Raw genomic sequence first — 22,276 nt, forward strand, 5'->3', positions numbered from 1 at the left:
ATGCTGAAACTTAAATGACCGTCATTTTCACACATACTTTTCTGTCATTTAATTTTCGCTTTCAGGTGAACATTAAGATAAAGGCTTAACACTTTCAGTGTTTCTACAGGAAATCAGTATAAGCATTTTATCGTCACCTTACCATAACAGGTCAGAAAATAGAAGATCGGTACCAACAGAAGTTAGTGAAAATGTTGTTTTAAGAGGAATTACAATAATTACTAATTCATTAAAATCCTCTTAAGAAATGTGTTAAAATATACACCTTCCTATTCCAAAACAAGAGGTTTTTCTACGTAGCGCATGTAAAGGAAAAAGGGAGTCTGGTTTCGCTTACAGCTTTCACCTACAGGCAAGGAGAAGTGCAGTTTCTCCTTTTAACCCATAACTGTTAATAGTCTCCATTACAATGTAGAATTTCCGGTGCATACACGCAACGTAATAACTATATTGTCTTCAGACATGCTATGGGCACCGAGTCAAAAGTTTTGCAGTTTTGAGAAGAGTCTTGTTAAAGAAACCGTGCTGAGACACTTTTTTCTCTCTCATAAAATGTTCAGGAAAATGTTGTCACTGTACTCTTTACACAATAAATAAACTATTTATTTTCAAAAACTCTCAGACATATTAGCCATATGCATGGAAAACCATGTCAAAAATGTAAGACAGAAAGACAGCTGTATTTAAGACGGAAGTAGGTTATGCCAAAAGTCCATGTACAGACCATACACGTTAGTTCCGCTGCTTAGAGGAGATGTTATCACCAGGTAGTTTTTGGACGATTCATCATACTCCTTCCACGTCTCTGTCAGAAGGGAGTCCAGTTGTGGCGTTGGATTGCTGAAACAATGAAAGCTATATCACTATTTAAATGACTTATTCCTTAGTAAAGCAACCTCAAAAGAATAACCAACAAATAGCTGAAACTTAGTCTTCGATGTTGTGATTCACATGTAGGCTATGGATGACGGAAACCAAGTTATTGGTGTTCAAAAGCCTCTAAGCACTATCGGACTTACCATCTGAGGTCGTCAGTCCCCTAGACTTTGAACTACTTAAACATAAGTAACCTACTTAAACATAACTAACCTAAGGACATCACACACATTCACGCCCGCGGCAGGATTCGAGCCTGCGACCGTTGCAGCAGCGCAGTTCCATACTGAAGCCTCTAGAACCGCTCGGCCACAGCGGCCGGCATTAATGGTGTAATGTGTGATCTGCGCTTCTTGCTCACATCAAACCAAATACAGCACTGAAACTTCGCTGCACACTAGTGTGTGCCGGAGTGAAACTGAACCTTGAACACTTGCGTTTAACAGTCGCCTTACTTAACGTATATGTGTGGTCGTGTGACTAGGGCCTCGCGTCGGGTAGACCGTTCGCCGGGTGCAAGTCTTTCGATTTAGCGTCACTTCTGCGACTTGCGCGTTAATGGGGCTGAAATGATGATGATTAGGACAATACAGCAACCAATCCCTCAGCAGAGAAAATCTCCGACCCAGCCGGGAATCGCACACGGGCCCTTAGGATTGAAATTCTGTCGCGCAGACCACTCAGCCACCGGGGACGGACGCCTAACTCAGTAAGGAGTCTAGGAAAAGTCTTAACCCACCATTAAGTTTTGCAACTGCGTACTCCGCACTGCACAATGAAAAGTTCATTCTGTCCACACAGAATTTTATGTTAAGGTTTACATTGAGAGTTTCCTACCGTGGGTGAACCTCCTGTGACTACTAATGCGCAGTCAGTATCTCAGAATGACAGTAACAGTAAAATGGTTGGAGAGGTTCGTGCTGGATGAATCAACCCAATATTCATATTATGTGATTTATGGAAACTTCAAAAATGGTGAAACAGTGTCGTTGTTCCTCTGGTTGTTCAATCCAATTTTTTACACTGAAACAACACTCTTAGTTTCGTATTTTACGCTCTTTCGTTTCTTCACCCTAGGGGAGGCATTTCGCATTCCATTGCGTCGCTGGTCATACTTTCAGTTACGTTTCTGCAGGTACTGACTGAGGTTTTCCGCCTTTTAATGTCAAAAACTGTTAATGCGAGTACAGTGAAAGACAGGGGAATAAAAAGGATTGAATAATTGAGGAAAAATCAGAATACACAGCAAGACATGTCCTAAAGTGCGTCCTGATACGTTTCATTGCTGGTCACAGGTTGTCGATGAACCCAAACAATATGGAAAATTAAGTTGTTTAAATAGTAAATGCTGTTTTGGTTTACATAAATATGAAGATTTTACAACACAGCTACATGAGAAATCCATAAAATAATTTGAGATAGAGCAAAAGCATGAACAGAATAAGAAAAGGGTAGCACCTCGTCTGTTAACTTTTCAAAGGAACAAATCCAGTATTTACCTTAAATTATTTAAGGAAATCAAGGAAAAAATGAATGTAGATAAAATTTCGAAAACGCACTTATCAAAGAAAGCCCAGTGGATTATCTACAGAATTATCTCACTCACAGCCAAACGGTGGTAATAATTGGGTAAATATGCTTGTTGTCCCAACCAACTCTCCCATTCCAAATACCTGGGACGTTAGAACAGGTAATAACTCTTGATAACGAAACCCGCAGTTCCAGTTTTTCTTTACGTTTTCATTTTTCAGGATTCATAGTTTCGCGGCTCTCCATCACAGTACGTCGAAGCAGGTTCTTATTTGCATTACATGATTATGTTACATGGACTCAGCAAAGAAAAGTCCCTTGGATGTGAAAAGAAATTAAAAATGTGAATTATATGTGAAAGGAATACTTTACATTAATGAAATATTATGAGACGTATCGGACACCTTGATTCAGTGATGTTACGACTTTTGAGTTATTGTAAATGGTCTTCTTGGTCTCAGTATTTTGATCTACCTTTCCAGAATGGTTTTGAGCAAATAAAGGACGAAGGGTGTTGAGAAGGAAATGTGTTGTGAAGCGCACCTTCAGGTTGTTCTGGGTAGAGGTATAACAAGAGATATAATGATAAGGAGCGGTTAAAAAGTTTCTGTTTGAGGGCGTCGCTGACGCGTATTTGCAACATGGCGTGACTTCGATGCACGTATATAAGAATCGACAAGAAAGAAAGTGATCAGCCTGGCATTTGTGACTCTCCGACGTATGTGCGGTAAAGGCAGAAATGTGAACAACGGCGATGTCATTAGGAAAAGCATCCAAACAGGACCAACGTGCTGTTATTCTCTTCGTGACTGCCGAAGGACAAACACCGATAGACGTCCATTGGGCAATGAAGAACGCGTAGGGGGCAGCATGTCTATCGAAAAATCACTCTTGTGGAATAGTGTTTCAAGTTTCATGCTGGTGACATTTCGACCAAGACGTCAGTCGACCTGGAAGGCCAGCCTCATCGCCAACTCAAGTGAGAGACCCTCGAGCCTTATAGTCCCGACTTCTCTACATACGGTTATCACACCTTCAGTCCCGTAATACAGGCTTTGAACGGTCGACGACTGCTTTGGGACGAGAATGTGCAGCAGGCAGTTATAAATTTCTTCACGCAGCAAGACGCGGCGTTTCACCAGAGGAGCATCTTCAATCTGGGCGTTGGCGGGGTGTTTGCCTCAACGCCAGGCTGATTCTTCCTGACTGGCATGCCGATTCTAGACGGTACGGATTTCGAACGGAAACTTTTGTTCGGCCATTGTGTATCGAGGATATTATTGTATTGAGTATGAAAAAAATCCTTTCACTTGAACAGAGATTTTATTTACTGCTCTTAGAGCACGATCAGCTTGAAAACACATATTGTCTTGTCCAAATGCACATCATTGTGTGTTTCTCGCAGGCAAACAAATTTGTTGAACACTCAAAGGTGAAGACTCAGCGGAGCAGCGCCTCTCAGGAAATTCAGCGCAGTCGTGGACGAAACGTAAGGAGCAGAAATGTTTTTGGACCACGACCTCACATCCCGGAAAGTATATCAACAGCTATCTGTTGAAAGGCCAGACAAACGTGTGGTTTCTGAAGTGGGGCAGCAGCCTTTTCGGTAGTTGCAAGGGTAACAGTTTGGATGATTGACTGATCTGGCCTTGTAACACTAACCAAAACGGCCTTGCTGTGCTGGTACTGCGAACGGCTGAAAGCAAGGGAAAACTACGGCCGTAATTTTTCCCGAGGGCATGCAGCTTTACTGTATGATTAAATGATGATGTCGTCCTCTTGGGTAAAATATTCCGGAGGTAAAATAGTCCCCCATTCGGATCTCCGGGAAGGGGCTTCTCAAGAGGATGTCGTTATCAGGAGAAAGAAAACTGGCGTCCTACGGATGGGAGCGTGGAATGTCAGATCCCTTAATCGGGCAGGTAGGTTAGAAAATTTAAAAAGGGAAATGGATAGATTAAAGTTAGATACAGTGGGAATTAATGAAGTTCGGTGGCAGGAGGAACAAGACTTTTGGTCACGTGAATACAGGGTTATAAATACAAAATCAAATAGGGGTAATGCAGAAGTAGGTTTAATATCGAATAAAAAATAGGAGTGCGGGTAAGCTACTACAAACAGCATAGTGAACGCATTATTATGGCCAACATAGACAGGAAGCCCACGCCTATTACAGTAGTACAAGTTTAGATGCCAACTTGCTCTTCAGATGATGAAGAAATAGAGGAAATTCATGACGAGATAAAAGAAATTATTCACGCAGTGAAGGGAGACGAAAATTTAATAGTCATTGGTGACTGGAATTCGTCAGCAGGAAAAGGGAGAGAAGGAAACATAGTAGGTGAATATGGATTGGGGGGAAGAAATGAAAGAGGAAGCCGCCTGGTAGAATTTTGCACAGAGCATAACTTAATCATAGCTAACACTTGGTTCAAGAATCATAAAAGAAGGTTGTATACATGGAAGAAGCCTGGAGATACTAAAAGGTATCAGATAGATTATATGATGGTAAGACAGAGATTTAGGAACCAGATTTTAAATTGTAAGACATTTCCAGGGGCAGATGTAGACACTGACCACAATCTATTGGTTATGACATGGAGATTATAACTCAAGAAACTGTAAAAAGGTGGGAATTTAAGGAGATGGGTCCTGGATAAACTGAAAGAGCCATAAGTTGTACAGAGTTTCAGGTAGAGCATTAGGGAACAATTGACAGGAATGGGGGAAAGAAATACAGTAGAAGAAGAATGGGTAGCTTTGAGGGATGAAGTAGTGAAGGCAGCAGAGTATCAAGTAGGTAACAAGACGAGGGCTAACAGAAATCCTTGGGTAACAGAAGATATATTGAATTTAATTTATGAAAGGAGAAAATATAAAAATGCAGTAAATGAAGCAGGCAAAAAGGAACAGAAACGTCTCAAAAATGAGATCGACAGGAAGTGCAAAATGGCTAAGCAGGGATGGATAGATGACAAATATAAGGATGTAGAGGCTTATCTCACTAGGGGTAAGATAGATACTGCCTACAGGAAAATTAAAGAAACCCCTGGAGATAAGAGAACCACTTATATGAACATCAAGAGCTCAGACGGAAACCCAGTTCTAAGTAAAGAAGGGAAAGCAGAAAGATGGAAGGAATATATAGAGGGTCTATTCAAGGGCGATGTACTTGAGGACAATATTATGGAAATGGAAAAGGATGTAGATGAAGAGGAAATGAGAGATAAGATACTGCGTGAAAGTTTGACAGAGCACTGAAAGACCTGAGCCGAAACAAGGCTCCCGGAGTAGACAACATTCCATTGAAACTACTGACGGCCTTGGGAGAGCCAGTCGTGACTAAACTCTACCATCTGGTGAGTAAGATGTATGAGACCAGGCGATATACCCTTAGACTTCAAGAAGAATATAATAATTCCAATCCCAAAGAAAGCAGGTGTTGACAGATGTGAAAATTACCGAACAATCAATTTAATAAACCACAGCTGCAAAATACTAACACGAATTCTTTACAGACGAATGGAAAAACTAGTAGAAGCCGAATTCGGGGAAGATCAGTTAGGATTCTGTGGAAATATTGGAACACGTGAGGCAATACTGACCTCACGACTTATCTTAGAAGAAAGATTAAGGAAAGGCAATCCTACGTTTCTAGAATTTGTAGACTTAGAGACAGTTTTGACAATGTCTACTGGAATACTCTCTTTCAAATTCTAAAGGTGACCGCTATAAAATACGGGGAGCGAAAGGCTATTTACAATTGTTACAGAAACCAGATGGCAGTTACAAGAGTCGAGGGACATGAAAGGGAAGTAGTGGTTGGGAAGGGAGTAAGACAGGGTTGTAGCCTCTCCCCGATGTTATTCAATCTGTATATTGAGCAAGCAGTAGATGAAACAAAAGAAAAATTCTGAGTAGGTATTAAAATCCATGGAGAAGAAATAAAATCTTTGAGGTTCGCCGATGACATTGTAATTCTGTCAGAGACAGCAAAGGACTTGGAAGAGCAGGTGAATGGAATGGACAGTGTCTTGAAAGGAGAATATAAGATGAACATCAACAAAAGCAGAACGAGGATGATGGAATGTAGTCGAATTAAGTCGGGTGATGCTGAGGGAATTAGATTAGGAAATGAGACACTTAAAGTAGTATAGGAGTTTTACTATTTGGGGAGCAAAATAACTGATGATGGTCGAAGTAGGTAGGATGTAAAATATAGACTGGCAATGACAAGGAAAGCCTTTCTGAAGAAGAGAAATTTGTTAACATCGAGTATAGATTTAAGTGTCAGGAAGTCATTTCTGAAAGTATTTGTATGGAGTGTAACCATGTATGGAAGTGAAACATGGACGATAAATAGTTTGGGCAAGAAGAGAACAGAAGCTTTCGAAATGTGGTGCTACAGAAGAATGCTGAAGATTAGATGGGTAGATCACATAACTAATAAGGAAGTACTGAATAGGGTTGGGGAGAAGAGACGTTTGTGGCACAACTTGAGCAGAAGAAGGGATAGGTCTGTAGGACATGTTCTGAGGCATCAAGGGATCACCAATTTAGTATTAGAGGACAGCGTGTAGGGTAAAAATCGCAGAGGGAGACCAATAGATGAATATACTAAGCATATTGAGAAGCATGTAGGTTGCAGTAGGTACTGGGAGATGAAGAAGCCTGCACAGGATAGAGTAGCATGGAGAGCTGCATCAAACCAGTCTCAGGTCTGAAGACCACACCAACAACATTAGTGTAAAACTGTGCAAATAACTGACTCACATCACGTGTACCATGATGTATCTCAGTCTGATTTTAAAAATCAGGTTGTAACTAAATGATACAAATGTAGAGGCTGCAAAACATTTCGATACACTGTCACGTGTCTGTGCTGTTAGAGACGCATTATTTAGCTGGTATAGAGACTCTGTTGCACTGTCTGTTTTCAAATTCACCAATTAATGAACCTATAGTTCCAAGACCTAACACTATACACTGAACTAAGGCCAGCGATAAATGACAACGCTTTCGCTTTTTCCAGCAACGATTTACGTCTGATGTGTCTCCCAAAAATACACAGCTAATCACAAATCCATGCCAGCATTCAGAATATATTCGTACGAAAACTACGAGACAAACAGGAAATGGATAGCAATCAGTGGTCAGAGATTCACCAAGTTTTTAAACTTCATGCTAAACTTACTGTGTGTGGATACCGTTTGTCATGTGTCAAACGTCAATACATACGTGAAATTCATTTAGGTCGCTGCTGTTCCTCACTCAGTTTGGAAATTAGTTCAGTTTTCTGCCTGTCTCTTAATACAAATTATTTCGATGTAACTATACATAGTAGATGGTCTGTCTACATATTGTCTCGTCTGCGTCCTATTGGTGCTCTCTACGCCACGACGGCCGCGGTGGTCTCGCGGTCCTAGGCGCGCAGTCCGGAACCGTGCGACTGCTACGGTCGCAGGTTCGAATGCTCCCTCGGGCATGGATGTGTGTGATGTCCTTAGGTTAGTTAGGTTTAAGTAGTTCTAGGTCCTAGGGGACTAATGACCACAGCAGTTCAGTCCCATAGTGCTCAGAGCCATTTGAACTCTACGCCACAATACATACTGCGAATCGAAAGTTAAAGAGATTCTGTCTCATGGTGTTTGTTTTGTGTGTCTTATAGTTTCCACACAATCATCTTCTGGAACCCCACATATACCAGTTGCTTATAATTAAAATGCAGCTATTTACGGAGGCCCAGTGTGGGCTGTAATTATCATATGAGAGCGGAAGCTGTTTACGCTGTAAAAAATTATTTCCAATTATGGACACCAGGTGCAAATGTGGCGCTGTCCAGCATGTCGTCGATGTCTCCAGTGCTTATGTTAACTAAATTGTGTAAGCAGCGGTTAATAATAAAGGCAACACTGCAGGTGTTGCTCCACACTAGAGCAGCCTCACAGTCCTGATCCGTCTCCACGCCATTATCAAGCCTTCGGTCCTTGAAAAAGGGCCTCGAAAGGTTGACCAGTGCCGTCAGACAAGGATGAGCAGCTTGCAATCACAGATTTCATTTCATTCTGACTTCCTCCTTTGTTCGACGTTTCATGCCCATGTTCTGTTCCTAATCTATTGCATATAGAAACATTTCCATCCGCCTTTCTTGCATTCACAGCGCCAGATTTATACCTCGTGGCTAAAGTTGGAAGATTTTCCATCGTATAAGGGGCGTTCAAAAAGAAACGAGTCCGAGGCATATCACAGAATCCATACCTGTATGTTAGAAGTATTAACCCTGGCTGTTGAGACACTTCTCCCACTTTGCCACTAAGCAGTGGATGGCTGTCATGAAATTCCTGGGGCTGCGATGTTAACCAGTTCCGCACATACAGCTGGACGTCGTCGTCCATACGTGTGCAGGAAAGGTTATTGAGACGTTCAGAGCATTAGTGAAGGAAGGGCCTTCCTTTAGATGCCGTTCATAGGAAGGAGGGTCCCTGATTTTCAGTTCTGTTGTATCTGAAGCAGGAAAACTGTTATTGAAAAATATAGTTCAGTTAATTTTTACCGCCCTGTTGACCTTCATTTAATCATCATGGTTTGGAATACTCGGCTTCAAAGTTGGGAGGTACGTACTTAATACAGTGTTATACCATAACATTCATCATAGACTCTGCGAAGTATATTATTTTTTCTGAAGTGTGTATATCTCTTATATGCTACGTAGATTACACCTTCATTCTTATCGAAATTGTAGTGAGATACGGGTTCCCGGGTTCGATTCCCGGCGGGGTCAGGGATTTTCTCTGCCTCGTGATGGGTGGGTGTTGTATGTTGCCCTTAGGTTAGTTAGGTTTAAGTAGTTCTAAGTTCTAGGGCACTGATGACCATAGATGTTAAGTCCCATAGTGCTCAGAGCCATTTTGTAATGAGATATAGTATTTCCCTATATCACGTTGTAGTTTCTAAACTGTTGCACTCATATTTATTATCTTATGAAATTTCGAAAATGAAGGTTTTTTCATTCATTCGAAATATGACCTAATACAGATTTATTCCCTCAGCATCACCCGATTTAATTTGACTACATTCCATTATCCTCGTTTTGCTTTTGTTGATGTTCATATTATATCCTCCTTTCAAGACACTGTCCATTCCGTTCAACTGCTCTTCCAAGTCCTTTGCCGTCTCTGACAGAATTACAATGTCATCGGTGAACCTCAACACTTAAAGTAGTAAAGGAGTTTTGCTATTTAGGAAGTAAAATAACTGATGATGGTCGAAGTAGAGAGGATATAAAATGTAATCTGGCAATGGCAAGGAAAGCGTTTCTGAAGAAGAGAAATTTGTTAACATCGAATATAGATTTATGTATGAGGAAGTCGTTTCTGAAAGTATTTGTTTGGAGTGTAGCCATGTATGGAAGTGAAACATGGACGATAACTAGTTTGGACAAGAAGAGAATAGAAGCTTTCGAAATGTGGTGCTACAGAAGAATGCTGAAGATAAGGTGAATAGATCACGTAACTAATGAGGTGGTATTGAATAGGATTGGGGAGAACAGAAGTTTGTGGCACAACTGGACTAGAAGAAGGGATCGGTTGGTAGGACATGTTTTGAGGCATCAAGGGATCACAAATTTAGCATTGCAGGACAGCGTGGAGGGTAAAAATCGTAGAGGTAGACCAAGAGATGGATACACTAAGCAGATTCAGAAGGATGTAGGTTGCAGTAGGTACTAGGAGATGAAGAAGTTTGCACAGGATAGAGTAGCATGGAGAGCTGCATCAAACCAGTCTCAGGACTGAAGACAACAACAACAACAACAACAGATTTATTTTATGATACTTTCGTAAGCTGTTTAGAAAAGTGGGGGTTTCCAGAACCTGTAATAACGGAAAGCAACTTTAGCATAATTAGTGGTGGTCGACCCCTCTCACCAGAAGACAGTGGCAAACTTCACTAGTTTCTAAAAAGACTTCTCAGAAATGTTACTGACACACATCAACGTGGATAAAACATGAGACCTATACGCAGCGATATGCATTTCAGAGCATACGTTGAGAGGTTTCATGCCTCTTTTGCATGTCTCCTCTCATTTTCATCAAGTTTATTAATGTTCTATGTCATTGCATGGTAGTAACAGACCGAATAAGGTTATTATAATGGGAGTATTTGTACTGAGAGCTCAAAAACACTTTTTTCACTTGATTCCCATGGATGTTGGTTTAGTTCCTTGTGTGGCTTGCGCGAGGCAAGCATCGGAGGACGCGGCACACTTCATTTCCGGCCGGGGCTGCACTTCCCTGAATTTCAGAGGGGTTCGTACAATAGGCTTAAGCGCCTGGCGGAACGACTGACGTCGGTGGAGTTTCGCCTATTGTATGCAGGGCGAAACGACCTGCGAGACGTCTGAGTATCGCCACAGTTTATGTGTTTACCGTTCCGGCGGGTCCGGAACGAAGATTCCTGGCACCAAGTGACGGCATTGTTCGCATGATTCTGAGAATATTTGTGGAATGTGCCCTGCTGGGTGCGACTGTCTGGCGCTCGATGGCCGGTGGTCTAGGCTGGTTGTTTTTGTAGCAGGTCAAACGGTAAGTTCAGTACCCTCAGCTGAATAGTAGAGGCATTATTGGTCAACTTAAACTGAGGCTAGTTGACGTCATAAAGCCCTGCTCGATATTGGAGGGAACGCTCGCTATTGGCGTGAATGATGCTCCGAGACCGTGTGGGGGAATTTTGGAATCAGCACTGAATGCTGATTCGCGGTTTTCGAGGAGCAATGCTGGCCTCGCTGCTTGCATCGCATCACAGAAGGAGATTCGGGATCTGATCTTCGTCGGAGTCAGACGGTCTTGCGACTTGGTTGCCCTTTTTCAGAAGAACTTAGAATTCTCGGACAGATTTCGAGGCTAGGGGTTGACACAGAGTTGCTGCACGGCTGAGGTCGGCGCCTACATCAACAGGATGCTGCCTACCGACGACGTGCTGGAGATTTCAGTACTGGTACAGTATTTTGCGTCTCCGGCATTGTAGGACCTTATCAATTTTATTCTGAAACCCTCAGCAGCACGCATGCTCGCTTTACTACAAGTCCTCCTTGCTTGTTTCTCCATGTGATCCCATTTGAGCTCTCACTACTAATTGTGATACTGCTCTATAGTCGGGAGATTAATATTTGATACATTAGGACCTCCAGTTATTATTGTCAATCTATTGCGTCAGAGAGTAGGAGCTCCTTGTTCTCGAGCCAACTCTTGTTCTCATAATAGTTCAGTATACCCTATCCTTCAATCTAGTGTGCGTGCCGACAATCATGTGCATTTAAGCTCTGATAGATAATAAATCTCATTGGTGATATTTAATCCGTATATCATTTCGTAGATATAGGCAGAACCCCATTTCCTGTTGTTTATTATGATAAAGTTATCTTTTTTCCTGAGTAGATTACGATTTTTATTAAATTATTGAGAGTGTGCACTCCTTTATTTTACGAACTAGTTAGGTCAACCATCATTTTCTTCCGTTACTGTTGCGCACATAATAAATTAGGTGGTATGTAAGGAGGGGGTCGAGTGCATGTTCAGTTCTCATGCAAAATTCGTCTGAATTAAAGAGGTACAAACTCTTCTCCACCCCGGCACCTCGCAACGTTGCATTCAGCACAGAGTACACTCCATCAACGTCGTCAGCAAAGTCTTCAGTCGAAGCTATCGACTCACAAAACACAGAAAGTTTAGATGCACATTTTAAACAAATTATTACACAGTAAATTCATAATGATTCGTTTGTTCTGAATTTAATATGAATCATCTCGATAATGACGGTGCGAGCCACTTCGATTGCATAGAAATTGTAGCACACTGAACAGCAATGTTGGAAGATCTATAACGGTAGGGGAAGAAAAAGGAAGAAAGAGTAAGATTTAACGTCCTGTCGACATCGAGGTCATATTATGCGGAGGAGAAGCTCGGAAAGTTTCAGGAATGGAGAAGGAAATCGGCCGTGACCTTTTAAATGAGCCAACCCGACATTTGCCTGGAAGGATTTAGGGAAAAACCTTAAACTATGATGACCGGCGAAGATTTTAACCATTGATCACCTGAAAACGACACCAGTATTCATACAATGTCAGTTGTACTCTCCATCAGTTCTCAGCTTGTTGTATACAGTGTGAAATAATTTACACTTGTTATCAGCACAGGGACGGCTGGAGTTCTCCTGGATATCATTTAACTTGGCTCCATAAGCAACTGGACGCTACTTACTACTTATTACCCATGAAAATTACCATTTTTAATAAATATATTACTTACTCATATTTGGCGAAATTGGCCCACATAGCTGTCATCTGCGCTCTGACGATTCCTCCATCAGAATTAGGGTCAAGTGACGATGACGCGAACAAGTAGTATACGTCATCCCCGTGAGTTGCGCCTGAAAGTACATAGCAGATTTGTGAGCCCCGATATAGCTTTAACATTTAATGTTCAGCATGCAGAAATGTGTAAATTTGTTATATTTCCATTGTGTACTCCACTGATTCTTTCGAAACAGCACATTTTATTGTGTACTGATTACTTCTGTTTTGAACTATGGATTCATGGATTCGTTTTTCCATTCGGTTTCAAAAGTTAAGTTGTTCCAGTTACTTTATTCTCATTGGCAACGGCATTGCCGCAGTGGATACACCGGTTCCCGTCAGATCACCGAAGTTAAGCGTTGTCGGGCATGGCTGGCACTTGGATGGGTGACCATCCGGGCCGCCACGCGCTGTTGCCATTTTTCGGGGTGCACTCAGCCTCGTGATGCCAATTGAGGAGTTACTCGACGGAATAGTAGCGGCCCCAGTCAAATAAAATCACCATAGCGACCGGGAGACCGGTGTGCTGACCACACGCCCCTCCTATCCGCATCCTCACCTGAGGATGGTCCCCGTAGGACTCATGTGGCCTGAAGACGGGGTGCTTTACTTTATTCCCATTGCAAGAAAACACTGCAATTGGCTAAGCATAGAGTTAAGAGCTAATTTGACACTCTTTCTGACGTAGCACCAACGCACGTTACATAAGAATATTTTCTCTTCGTGAGTTCAGTCAGGAATGAGTACAACGGTATACCTGGTGACAAAGAATGTTAACACGCCTTTAGACTTCAGAAACTGCATGAAATATCGTATAACGACAATACAAAGGCTCAAATTCCTATCACGTATCACCTGATATTTAATTGCTTGGACGTACATTTGTGCTTCGCGGCAGTACTAGACATAAAGATAACTCCGATTTTCGTCAAATTAGATTTTTCCTATCGCTAGTCCTGGCTGAGACTTTTCTCCATGTTTGCTATATGTACAAGAGAAGAAGCAAGTTTTTTTACACTGAGAATGTTGTGAACGGTCTTAAGTTGAAGGAAGGAACGAAGCAACAGTCGGATCATCAGCGTCTAAGAACGAATATTTCTAACAAAGTGTTGCTAAAATCGTTAACGTTAGTGTAGTGTTTATAGTAAAATCAACAGTTACACGAGACTTCTCTCTTGTTCGAAATGGAATAAGTTCTTTGTACAGTAGTTCCTGGAGTTTCCACAGATGCATAGAAGGGCGAAGAGAAAGCTGAGTACTCGTTCATGTAATGCTTTGTAATATACTCTCTTACTGAGCAGCCTCTTTATGTGTGTGTGCTGTAATTTTAGTGAGTTATAGAACTGACTTGTACATGGTGAGCTAATACTTCCATTTATGCATGTGTCTCAATAAATGTTACTGTACTCACCGGCGATTCCAGTGCTGATACCATGAGTTGTACACTGGCTTCTTTAGCTCTGAGGCGAAATGCTTCAGAGTTCTGTATTTTTTTACAGTCTCCCTTTTTTCTATCTTAAGCTTTTGGATCTGTTTCTGTTTCAAATCGTAGCTTCAGCACAACTGTGTATGTTCTGATGCCTTATAAACAAACCTATTGTAGTATGTAAAACAAAAATTGGTGATTTAAAGGAATGTAATACAGAACATAAGCTATATGTTGCTTGCGTAATCACTTTGAAGAAAAAAAGCAGAGTGTGTAACAATGTTCAGACCGATTTTCTAGAAATTCAGTAAGAAAATCTGAACATTTTGGGAACACTCATTTTGGCATGTTTCCTCAAGATTGAACAAGTTTTGTTCAGTATCAAATGTTTGTGAGGTATGAATGACTCGAGCTGTTGTCAGATGATTTACATTTTGACCTGATTTGATGTTATTCTTGTGTTTTGAATTTGAAACAAATGATATCAGACAACTCATTCTCTTTGAGCTGGACTGTTGTGCTCGAGATCCATGATTATTACATAGTGTTACGTATTTTACAATAAATAAATGTCGTTGTTACTGGTAAGTTTTAAAACTCGTCATATGGCGAAATGCTATTGTCCTTTTCTATCAAACAAGCATTTCTTTACCAGCGACAAAATTTAAAAGAGAACGGAGGCCGTTCAAGACACAAGCACTTGCGTTACACATAGAAGAACTACCTTAAATTACAGGTAAATGTGTGGCAATGATTGGCATGTAATGAAAATTTAATAATTGTGCTGCTTTCCTCACCTGGTCCGCCAGGGAAAACGCTGAGAGGGCCGACGAATGTGAACTGGTAATAGAACACCGGGTAAGAGGAATAGCGAGCCATTCTCTGTACAACTGCGTCCACGCCTTCCACGAAGCATTCATGCGTATCGAACTGTAAAATATAATAGAATGAGACACATGAAAATTATGAGGAAGAGCAAATTATGTAAATATAGTAGTATGTGTTACTTAGGGCTAAGGTGACACAGTCATGTGTGATAGAATAACACACCTTTTGTTATTATAACATTATTCTAACATGATTCCTAATAATCGCGTCTTTCCTCTAATGTGCTTGGATCTTCGAAAAATTTACTCTGTGTGATAAATGGACGTAATATAATGAGTATCTTCGATAATTATGCTGCACCGTGTGCTTCACGCAGGGCCTTACTAGGAGGTAAGGAATATGTGAAAGTGTTGACGGAGCACCCCGCCGACAGTGGGCGACTCGGTGGCTACGTAGCGTCGCAGAATGTAATGTTTCGACAGCCGACTACGTTACAGGAGCTTCGCTCCTGTCGCAGCACAAGGCTGCCAGTCAGTAGCAATACCCCTTCAGCATTATCTTTTGACCGGTCTCCACGCTAGTTATCGGTTGAATATTCGGGTAAGCTGCTACAGCTTCGTCGAGCAGCGTCGAATAGGTTATATTGCTGATCAAGGAGCTGTCAGCTAGCGTTGATTATTCCGGATCCAACGAGGTGAGGTTGCCCGGGGAGTGCCATTCCCTGACAGTGCAGTCAGTCTCCTAGGGTTCTGAGTTCCGCTTGGGACAAACTTGCTCTCTACCAGCCTCCACCGTTCACTGGAAACAGACACACGTCGTTGCCTTTGTGTGCCATGGAACTGGGACACTCCAGGGCCACAAAAGGTACCATCGCTGCCAGCTGCAGATCTGTTGCACAACAGTACACTCCCTCAGCATACTCAGCTCGCTGTCCAAACTCACGATCGGCACCTGGGTCACCACCACCGAAGTTGTGTATGGCAGGCAAGAAAGAATGAAGAACGTGCCTGTTGAGTGAGCATTCTTCGCACTGCTGCATTGGAGAATTCATTCCACAGCTTCCAGCTCATCTACGCTGTCCAGTCACACTAATGTGGCCTGAATGCCATCTTTTGCGGCGTGGACCACTCCAAAGCATGAAGGAAGAGAGTCAGTGGGGTATGGAAGGTACTGACAGCTATTTGTATCCATGCTAACTCCAGAGCCGTGGCAACTGTGCCATGTTTCTTGAATGAAGATCCATGGTGGGAATCCCAGGTCGAGGTCGTTCCATATATTCTCGACTGGATTTAAATTCGGGAATTTCGGTGGCCATGGGAGAACGGTAAAGACTTCCTGGTGCTCTTCGAAACACGCTCGCACACTGCGTGCTATGTGACATGTCATGTACTACTGCTGCATGATTTAAGTCGACTATATTCCATTACCACTGTCTCACTTTTGTTGATGTTTGTCCTGCACCCTTCTTTCAAGGCACTATCCATTCCGTCCAACTACCCTTCCAAAGTCCTTTGTTGTCCCTGATGGAATAACAATGTCACTGGGAAATCTTACAGTTTTAATTCCTTCTCTTGGATATTTCTCTTTCCAAATTCCTCCTTCGTTATCTTCTCAGTCTGCTCATTGTACAGAATGAATAATATCAGGGACTGGCTACCAGTCTAACTCCTTTATTAGTTATTATGTCCCTTTTATCAATTTAGACGTTGCAGTCAAGTTTCTGCATGGCTACTGCAACCGTAGCCGAGACGTCTGTTTCACCCCTTCAGTGAAAGTTATTTTACAGTATCGCTCAGCTCTTCATTCAGCAAACATTTATGCTAGGCATGTAACAATTTTTATCGGGGCTCATCATTAGTTCAAGAGAAATTTGGGAGGTTCGGTTTCCCTACGCCCACGAACGGTATGATGTGATGTGAGCAGCAGTAGATTCTCCAAGCAGTGGCTTCTACAGTATATCCCATTGCGGGGAGGTGTTTCTGGGCGTACTAGACTCGCATCAGAAAGAGTTGCCACAGCTCTTAGCCGTGTCATTTAGCTACTACGCTGCTTACAACTGCCAACCATTTACCACATTAACAATGAGTCGTCCGACATATGCCGCAAGGACTACGGTTTCCTTACTGGTTATGCGCATAAGGTACTCCCTGATACTGCCCCCTCGTCCCTTTGACGGAGGACGTCTCATGGTTCGACCACGGTAATAACGCTTAGAGGATGTTTTCCTGTATGAATAGACCAGCCCCTTCGATCCGCTGTTATGTTCCCCCATCATTATGAAGTTTCTACCAGTAACATCTTTCTACGTAGCTACATTGGGCTCGTCTATCCACCGTTACATTCACAAATAATCAATACGTTATCATTAATGGAATCCACCAGTGGAGCTACATTGTGGCCTTTTTGTCCACTGACATATTCTACTGTCACTATAACGTTGGCAAAGATGGCGCCCCCTGATGGAATTAAATTGTAGCCCATCTGTCCACTGTTACATTCAACTGGTGTGAACACACGTCGCCAACAATCTCATCTGCCGGTAGTTCTACGTTGTTGCCCATCTATCCGATTCGCTTGCCATCAACACGTTGCCATTAGCGGTATCGGCCAATGGAGCTACTCTGTGGTCTGTATGTCCCCTGATACATTCCCCTGTCACCAAAACGCATACGAGACTTAATAGGTCGAAAAGCCAGAGGTTGCAAGACCTTAGATGTAAAGTGTCTCATGCATGAGGCGACTACGATCTATTTGCGAGTATCCTACGCGCTAATGGCATACTGAAGATCAGTAAAAGTTCTAACGACATCTCAGTTACATTTGTCGTAGTGTTCCATTCACTGTGGCGCCAGGAATCCCCTCTCTCCAATAAAGACACTATCTTTGATGTAACTGCTCATAAATATGTCGTAGAAGTGATATATAACTATGCTTAGAAGCCTGTTGTTGTCACTATCTGTTAGGTGATATTATACTTTCACGAGTTAATTTGCACGAAATAGAACTATTCGCACAAAGTATAGACCACGGAAGGCCAATCGGTGAGGCGTCTTGGGTGGCTGGTACACTGTAGTTCAGCATTCGAGCAAGACACGTACGAGTTTTAGATGATGGTCGTTTTTATTGCCTTCACTCAGCTGATGCTCTGCACTGAGACGCTTTGACCGGAACCGCATAGAATACTTTGTGAAACAGATCTTTAAGATGACCTGGGGCAACACTGTATTATCATCGCTATCACGTAATTCAGTAATACATTATAGTGGCTCTAATATTAAGTTATAGCTTAAACTGATTTCCCTAGAAAAATCTTCCACTCTTGAATATTTTTGCTACTGGCTTACCTCCGTTTGTTTAGTTTCTCGGACTTACCAAAACAGTGGTATAGTTGTCCTTCAAAGTGATGTCGCTGCCATTGTAGTAAAATTCTTTGATGGAATGAGCGGCTTCCAGCTGTTCTTCCCTTGTCGGAAGTCGCAGATCGCAGCCCACAATCTCCTCAAAGTTATCATTAAAATTCTGTATTTGTTCTTCAGTCGATAATGCGCCACCTTCTGTTGTTAAAAATCGGAGAATACATAAGAATAAACGGAAAACTTACTTGAAAAAAAAAGTACTTTAAAAACCAACGATTGTAATATAATTACAGGTTATTGATTGGTGGTGTTACTATGTGTTGATTTCTCTGAATGAGACATGTTATTGTAGTTCCATCATTTCCTTTCATTACTTTCTACATCTACATCTACATCCATACTCCTCAAGCCACCTGACGGTGTGTAGCGGAGGGTACCCTGAGTACCTCTAGCGGTTCTCCCTTCTATTCCAGTCTCGTATTATTCGTGGAAAGAAGGATTGTCGATATGCTTCTGTGTGGGCTCTAATCTCTCTAATTTTATACTCATGGTCTCTTCGCGTGATATACGCAGGAGGGAGCAATATATTGCTTGACTCTTTGGTGAAGGTATGTTCTCGAAATTTTAACAAAAGCTCGTACCGAGCTACTGAGCGTCTTTCCTGCAGAGTCTTCCACTGGAGTTTATCTATCATCTCCATAACGCTTTCGAGATTACTAAATGATCCTGTGACGAAGCGCGCTGCTCTCCGTTGGATCTTCTCTATCTCTTCTATCAACCCTATCTGGTACGGATCCCACACTGCTGAGCAGTATTCAAGCATTGGGCGAACAAGCGTACTGTAACCAACTTCCTTTGTTTTCGGATTGCATTTCCTTCCGATGTCACCCACAAGGTCATTTATGTATATTATGAATAGCAACGGTCCTATGACACTCCCCTGCGGCACACCTGAAATCACTCTTACTTCGGAAGACTTCTCTCCATTGAGAATTACATGCTGCGTTCTGTTATCTAGGAACTCTTCAATCCAATCACAAAATTGGTCTGATAGTCCATATGCTCTTACTTTGTTCATTAAACAACTGAGGAGAACTGTATCAAACGCCTTGCGAAAGTCAAGAAACACGGCATCTACCTGTGAACCCGTGTCTAAGGCCCTCTGAGTCTCGTGGACGAATAGCGCGAGCGGGGTTTCACACGACCGTCTTTTTCGAAACCCATGCTGATTCCTACAGAGTAGATTTCTAGTCTCCATAAAAGTCATTATACTCGAACATAACACGTGTTCCAAAATTCTACAACTGATCGACGTTAGAGATATAGGTCTATAGTTCTGCACATCTGTTCGACGTCCCTCCTTGAAAACAGGGATGACCTGTGCCCTTTTCCAATCCCTTGGAACGCTACGCTCTTCTAGAGACCTACGGTACACCGCTGCAAGAAGGGGGGCAAGTTCCTTCGCGACTCTATGTAAAATCGAACTGGTATCCCATCAGGTCCAGCGGCCTTTCCTCTTTTGGGCGATTTTAATTGTTCCTGTATCCCTCTGTCGTCTATTTCGATATCTACCATTTTTTCGTCTGTACGACAATCTAGAGAAGGAACTAAAGTGCAGTCTTCCTCTGTGAAACAGCTCTGGAAAAAGACATGTAGTATTTCGGCCTTTAGTCTGTCATCCTCTGTTTCAGTACCATTTTGGTCACAGAGTGTCTGGACATTTTGTTCTGATCCACCTACTGTTTTGACATAAGACCAAAATTTCTTAGGAATTTCTGCCAAGTCAGTACATAGAACTTTACTTTTGAATTCATTAAACGCCTCTCGCATAGCCCTCCTCACACTACATTTTGCTTCGCGTAATTTTTGTTTGTCTGCAAGGCTTTGGCTATGTTTGCTGTGAAGTTCCCTTTGCTTCCGCAGCAGTTTTCTAACTCGGTTGTTGTACAACGGTGGCTCTTTTCCATCTCTTACGATCTTGCTTAGCACATACTCATCTAACGCATATTCTACGATGGTTTTGAACTTTTTCCACTGATCCTCAACACTATCTGCAATTGAGACAAAACTTTTGTGTTGAGCCGTCAGGTACTCTGTAATCTGCTTTTTGTCACTTTTGCTAAACAGAAAAATCGTCCTACATTTTTTAATATTTCTATTTACGGCTGAAATCATCGATGCCGTAACCGCTTTATGATCGCTAATTCCCTGTTCTCCGTTAATTGTTTCAAATAGTTCGGGTCTGTTTGTCACCAGAAGGTCTAATATGTTATCGCTACGAGTCGGTTCTCTGTCTAACTGCTCAAGATAGTTTTCAGATAAAGCACTTTAAAAAATTTCACAGGATTCTTTGTCCCTGCCACCCGTTATGAACATTTGAGTCTCCCAGTCTATATCCGGCGAATTAAAATCTCCACCCAGAAATATAACATGGTCTTGTCTTGTGGTGCAGTACTCTTAAGCAAAAAATCTTGTATGCTTTGTCCTCCACCGCTTGTAAGTACTTTTTGAGAGACATCTGTTAGTACGCCATAAGCTGCATGTGAAAATATTGAATTGGCAGACAGGTTTTTGGGCACAGAGCGCATCATCATTGGCATGTCATACAGAATATAAACAAATAAATGTATACATATCGATGTCTGTAATATAAGGTAACTTTGTATGCATTACAGTAGAAATATGAGATTCCTTACATATCGTGTACTCCTGTGTCAAATGGTGTGTTGAGATCGGAACCTTTATAATGTTAAAACTGGTATTGATCTAGTTAAAACTGAATGTAATCACGTGTATGTGATCACGATAGCATCTGTTATTTGTTTTATGTCTATGGTAAACACGTTGTGATGTCTACACATTATAGAAGTCTAACGGTCCACAGCCATACTTCATCGTCGTATTGGAGTCTACTGTCGTCCTGTGATCTGTCATACATGCTTTTAATGGGTGGTGGACCAAGATGTAGTATCCAAGAAAGAGAAAAAAATCACAAATTGCCACATCTGAAGTCGAATAACATCGAAGCAAGGAAGGAAGATTGTGGTTTAAGGTCCCGTCGACATCGAGGTTATAAGAGACGGAGCACGAAGTCGGATGGTTTCAAGGATGTTCTGGCTGCACTGTTACTACTACTTTCGAACTCACGAGCGATTCGTTACGGTAATTTTATACAATTTCGAACAGTAACCCCTCATAATGCTCGACGCTCACTTCACAATCACACCACCTACAGTCGACTAGCACGGTTTAGGAGGGTTGAAATGTTACTGATGGTTTTGTTACTCAGATGATATCCAGCTACTTGTCGAAGTTCGAAGTCAGTGACAAGTGAACGTTCCCAAGCGTCTATAACCGATTTTGGTGGAACGTGGAGGTGTGTTTGTAGTAGGGAAAACAGTGCAAGTGTATTTTGTTTGTGTCCAGTTTCACTTTTAAGTGGCAAAACACGCCTAGAAAGTAAGTGGGTTCAGAAGGAGTAGCTTCAAAATACTGACGTATGAGAAACTTTTTTCGTATAAAAGATGATATGTAATTAAAATTCTTCAAAACTGTATTTTCAAGTTCTCTAATAATCTGAAATTTGCAATATACCCCACTACCATTAACTAATTCTGAAAAATGAGAAGTTTTGTCACAACATATATTAAAGAAGCTTTCAATCCACTTACATTCCTGTGTAATAAAGTTAGTTTCTGCAATACTGTTTTTCGAAAATGGGATGTACACAATGTGCTGTCGGGGCATTTTCAACATACCTAATTAAAATGTCTAAACTTTCGTGACTATTCTAATTATTCATTTTACTTATGTTTGTTTTATGTTTTAAATAGTTATCTCACGTTCCACATTCATGAGCATTTTTGTTTTTTAGTTTACCGTTCCTTATATGTGTATTTTGTTAATTGA

The 22,276-nt window shown here is 41.7% G+C and overlaps 1 protein-coding gene and 1 pseudogene across 1 annotated transcript in view; one reads left to right on the top strand and one right to left on the bottom strand.

The window, feature by feature from the left end:
• Positions 1 to 576: 576 nt before the first annotated feature.
• LOC126336159 (esterase FE4-like) overlaps positions 577 to 22,276 on the bottom strand; it is a 43,204-nt gene continuing 21,504 nt past the window's right edge. Inside the window, exons 8-11 of the mRNA XM_049999651.1 lie at positions 18,384 to 18,565; positions 14,981 to 15,113; positions 12,711 to 12,831; positions 577 to 840 (exon numbers count right to left, since the gene is read on the bottom strand). Coding sequence (XP_049855608.1) covers positions 684 to 840; positions 12,711 to 12,831; positions 14,981 to 15,113; positions 18,384 to 18,565 — 593 coding nt within the window. The 3' untranslated portion in view covers positions 577 to 683. The remainder of the gene's footprint in view (positions 841 to 12,710; positions 12,832 to 14,980; positions 15,114 to 18,383; positions 18,566 to 22,276) is intronic.
• LOC126337091 (5S ribosomal RNA) lies at positions 13,059 to 13,176 on the top strand (annotated as a pseudogene).

The sequence above is a fragment of the Schistocerca gregaria genome, chromosome 2 (assembly GCF_023897955.1).
Source record: "Schistocerca gregaria isolate iqSchGreg1 chromosome 2, iqSchGreg1.2, whole genome shotgun sequence".
NCBI classification, from domain to species: domain Eukaryota; kingdom Metazoa; phylum Arthropoda; class Insecta; order Orthoptera; family Acrididae; genus Schistocerca; species Schistocerca gregaria.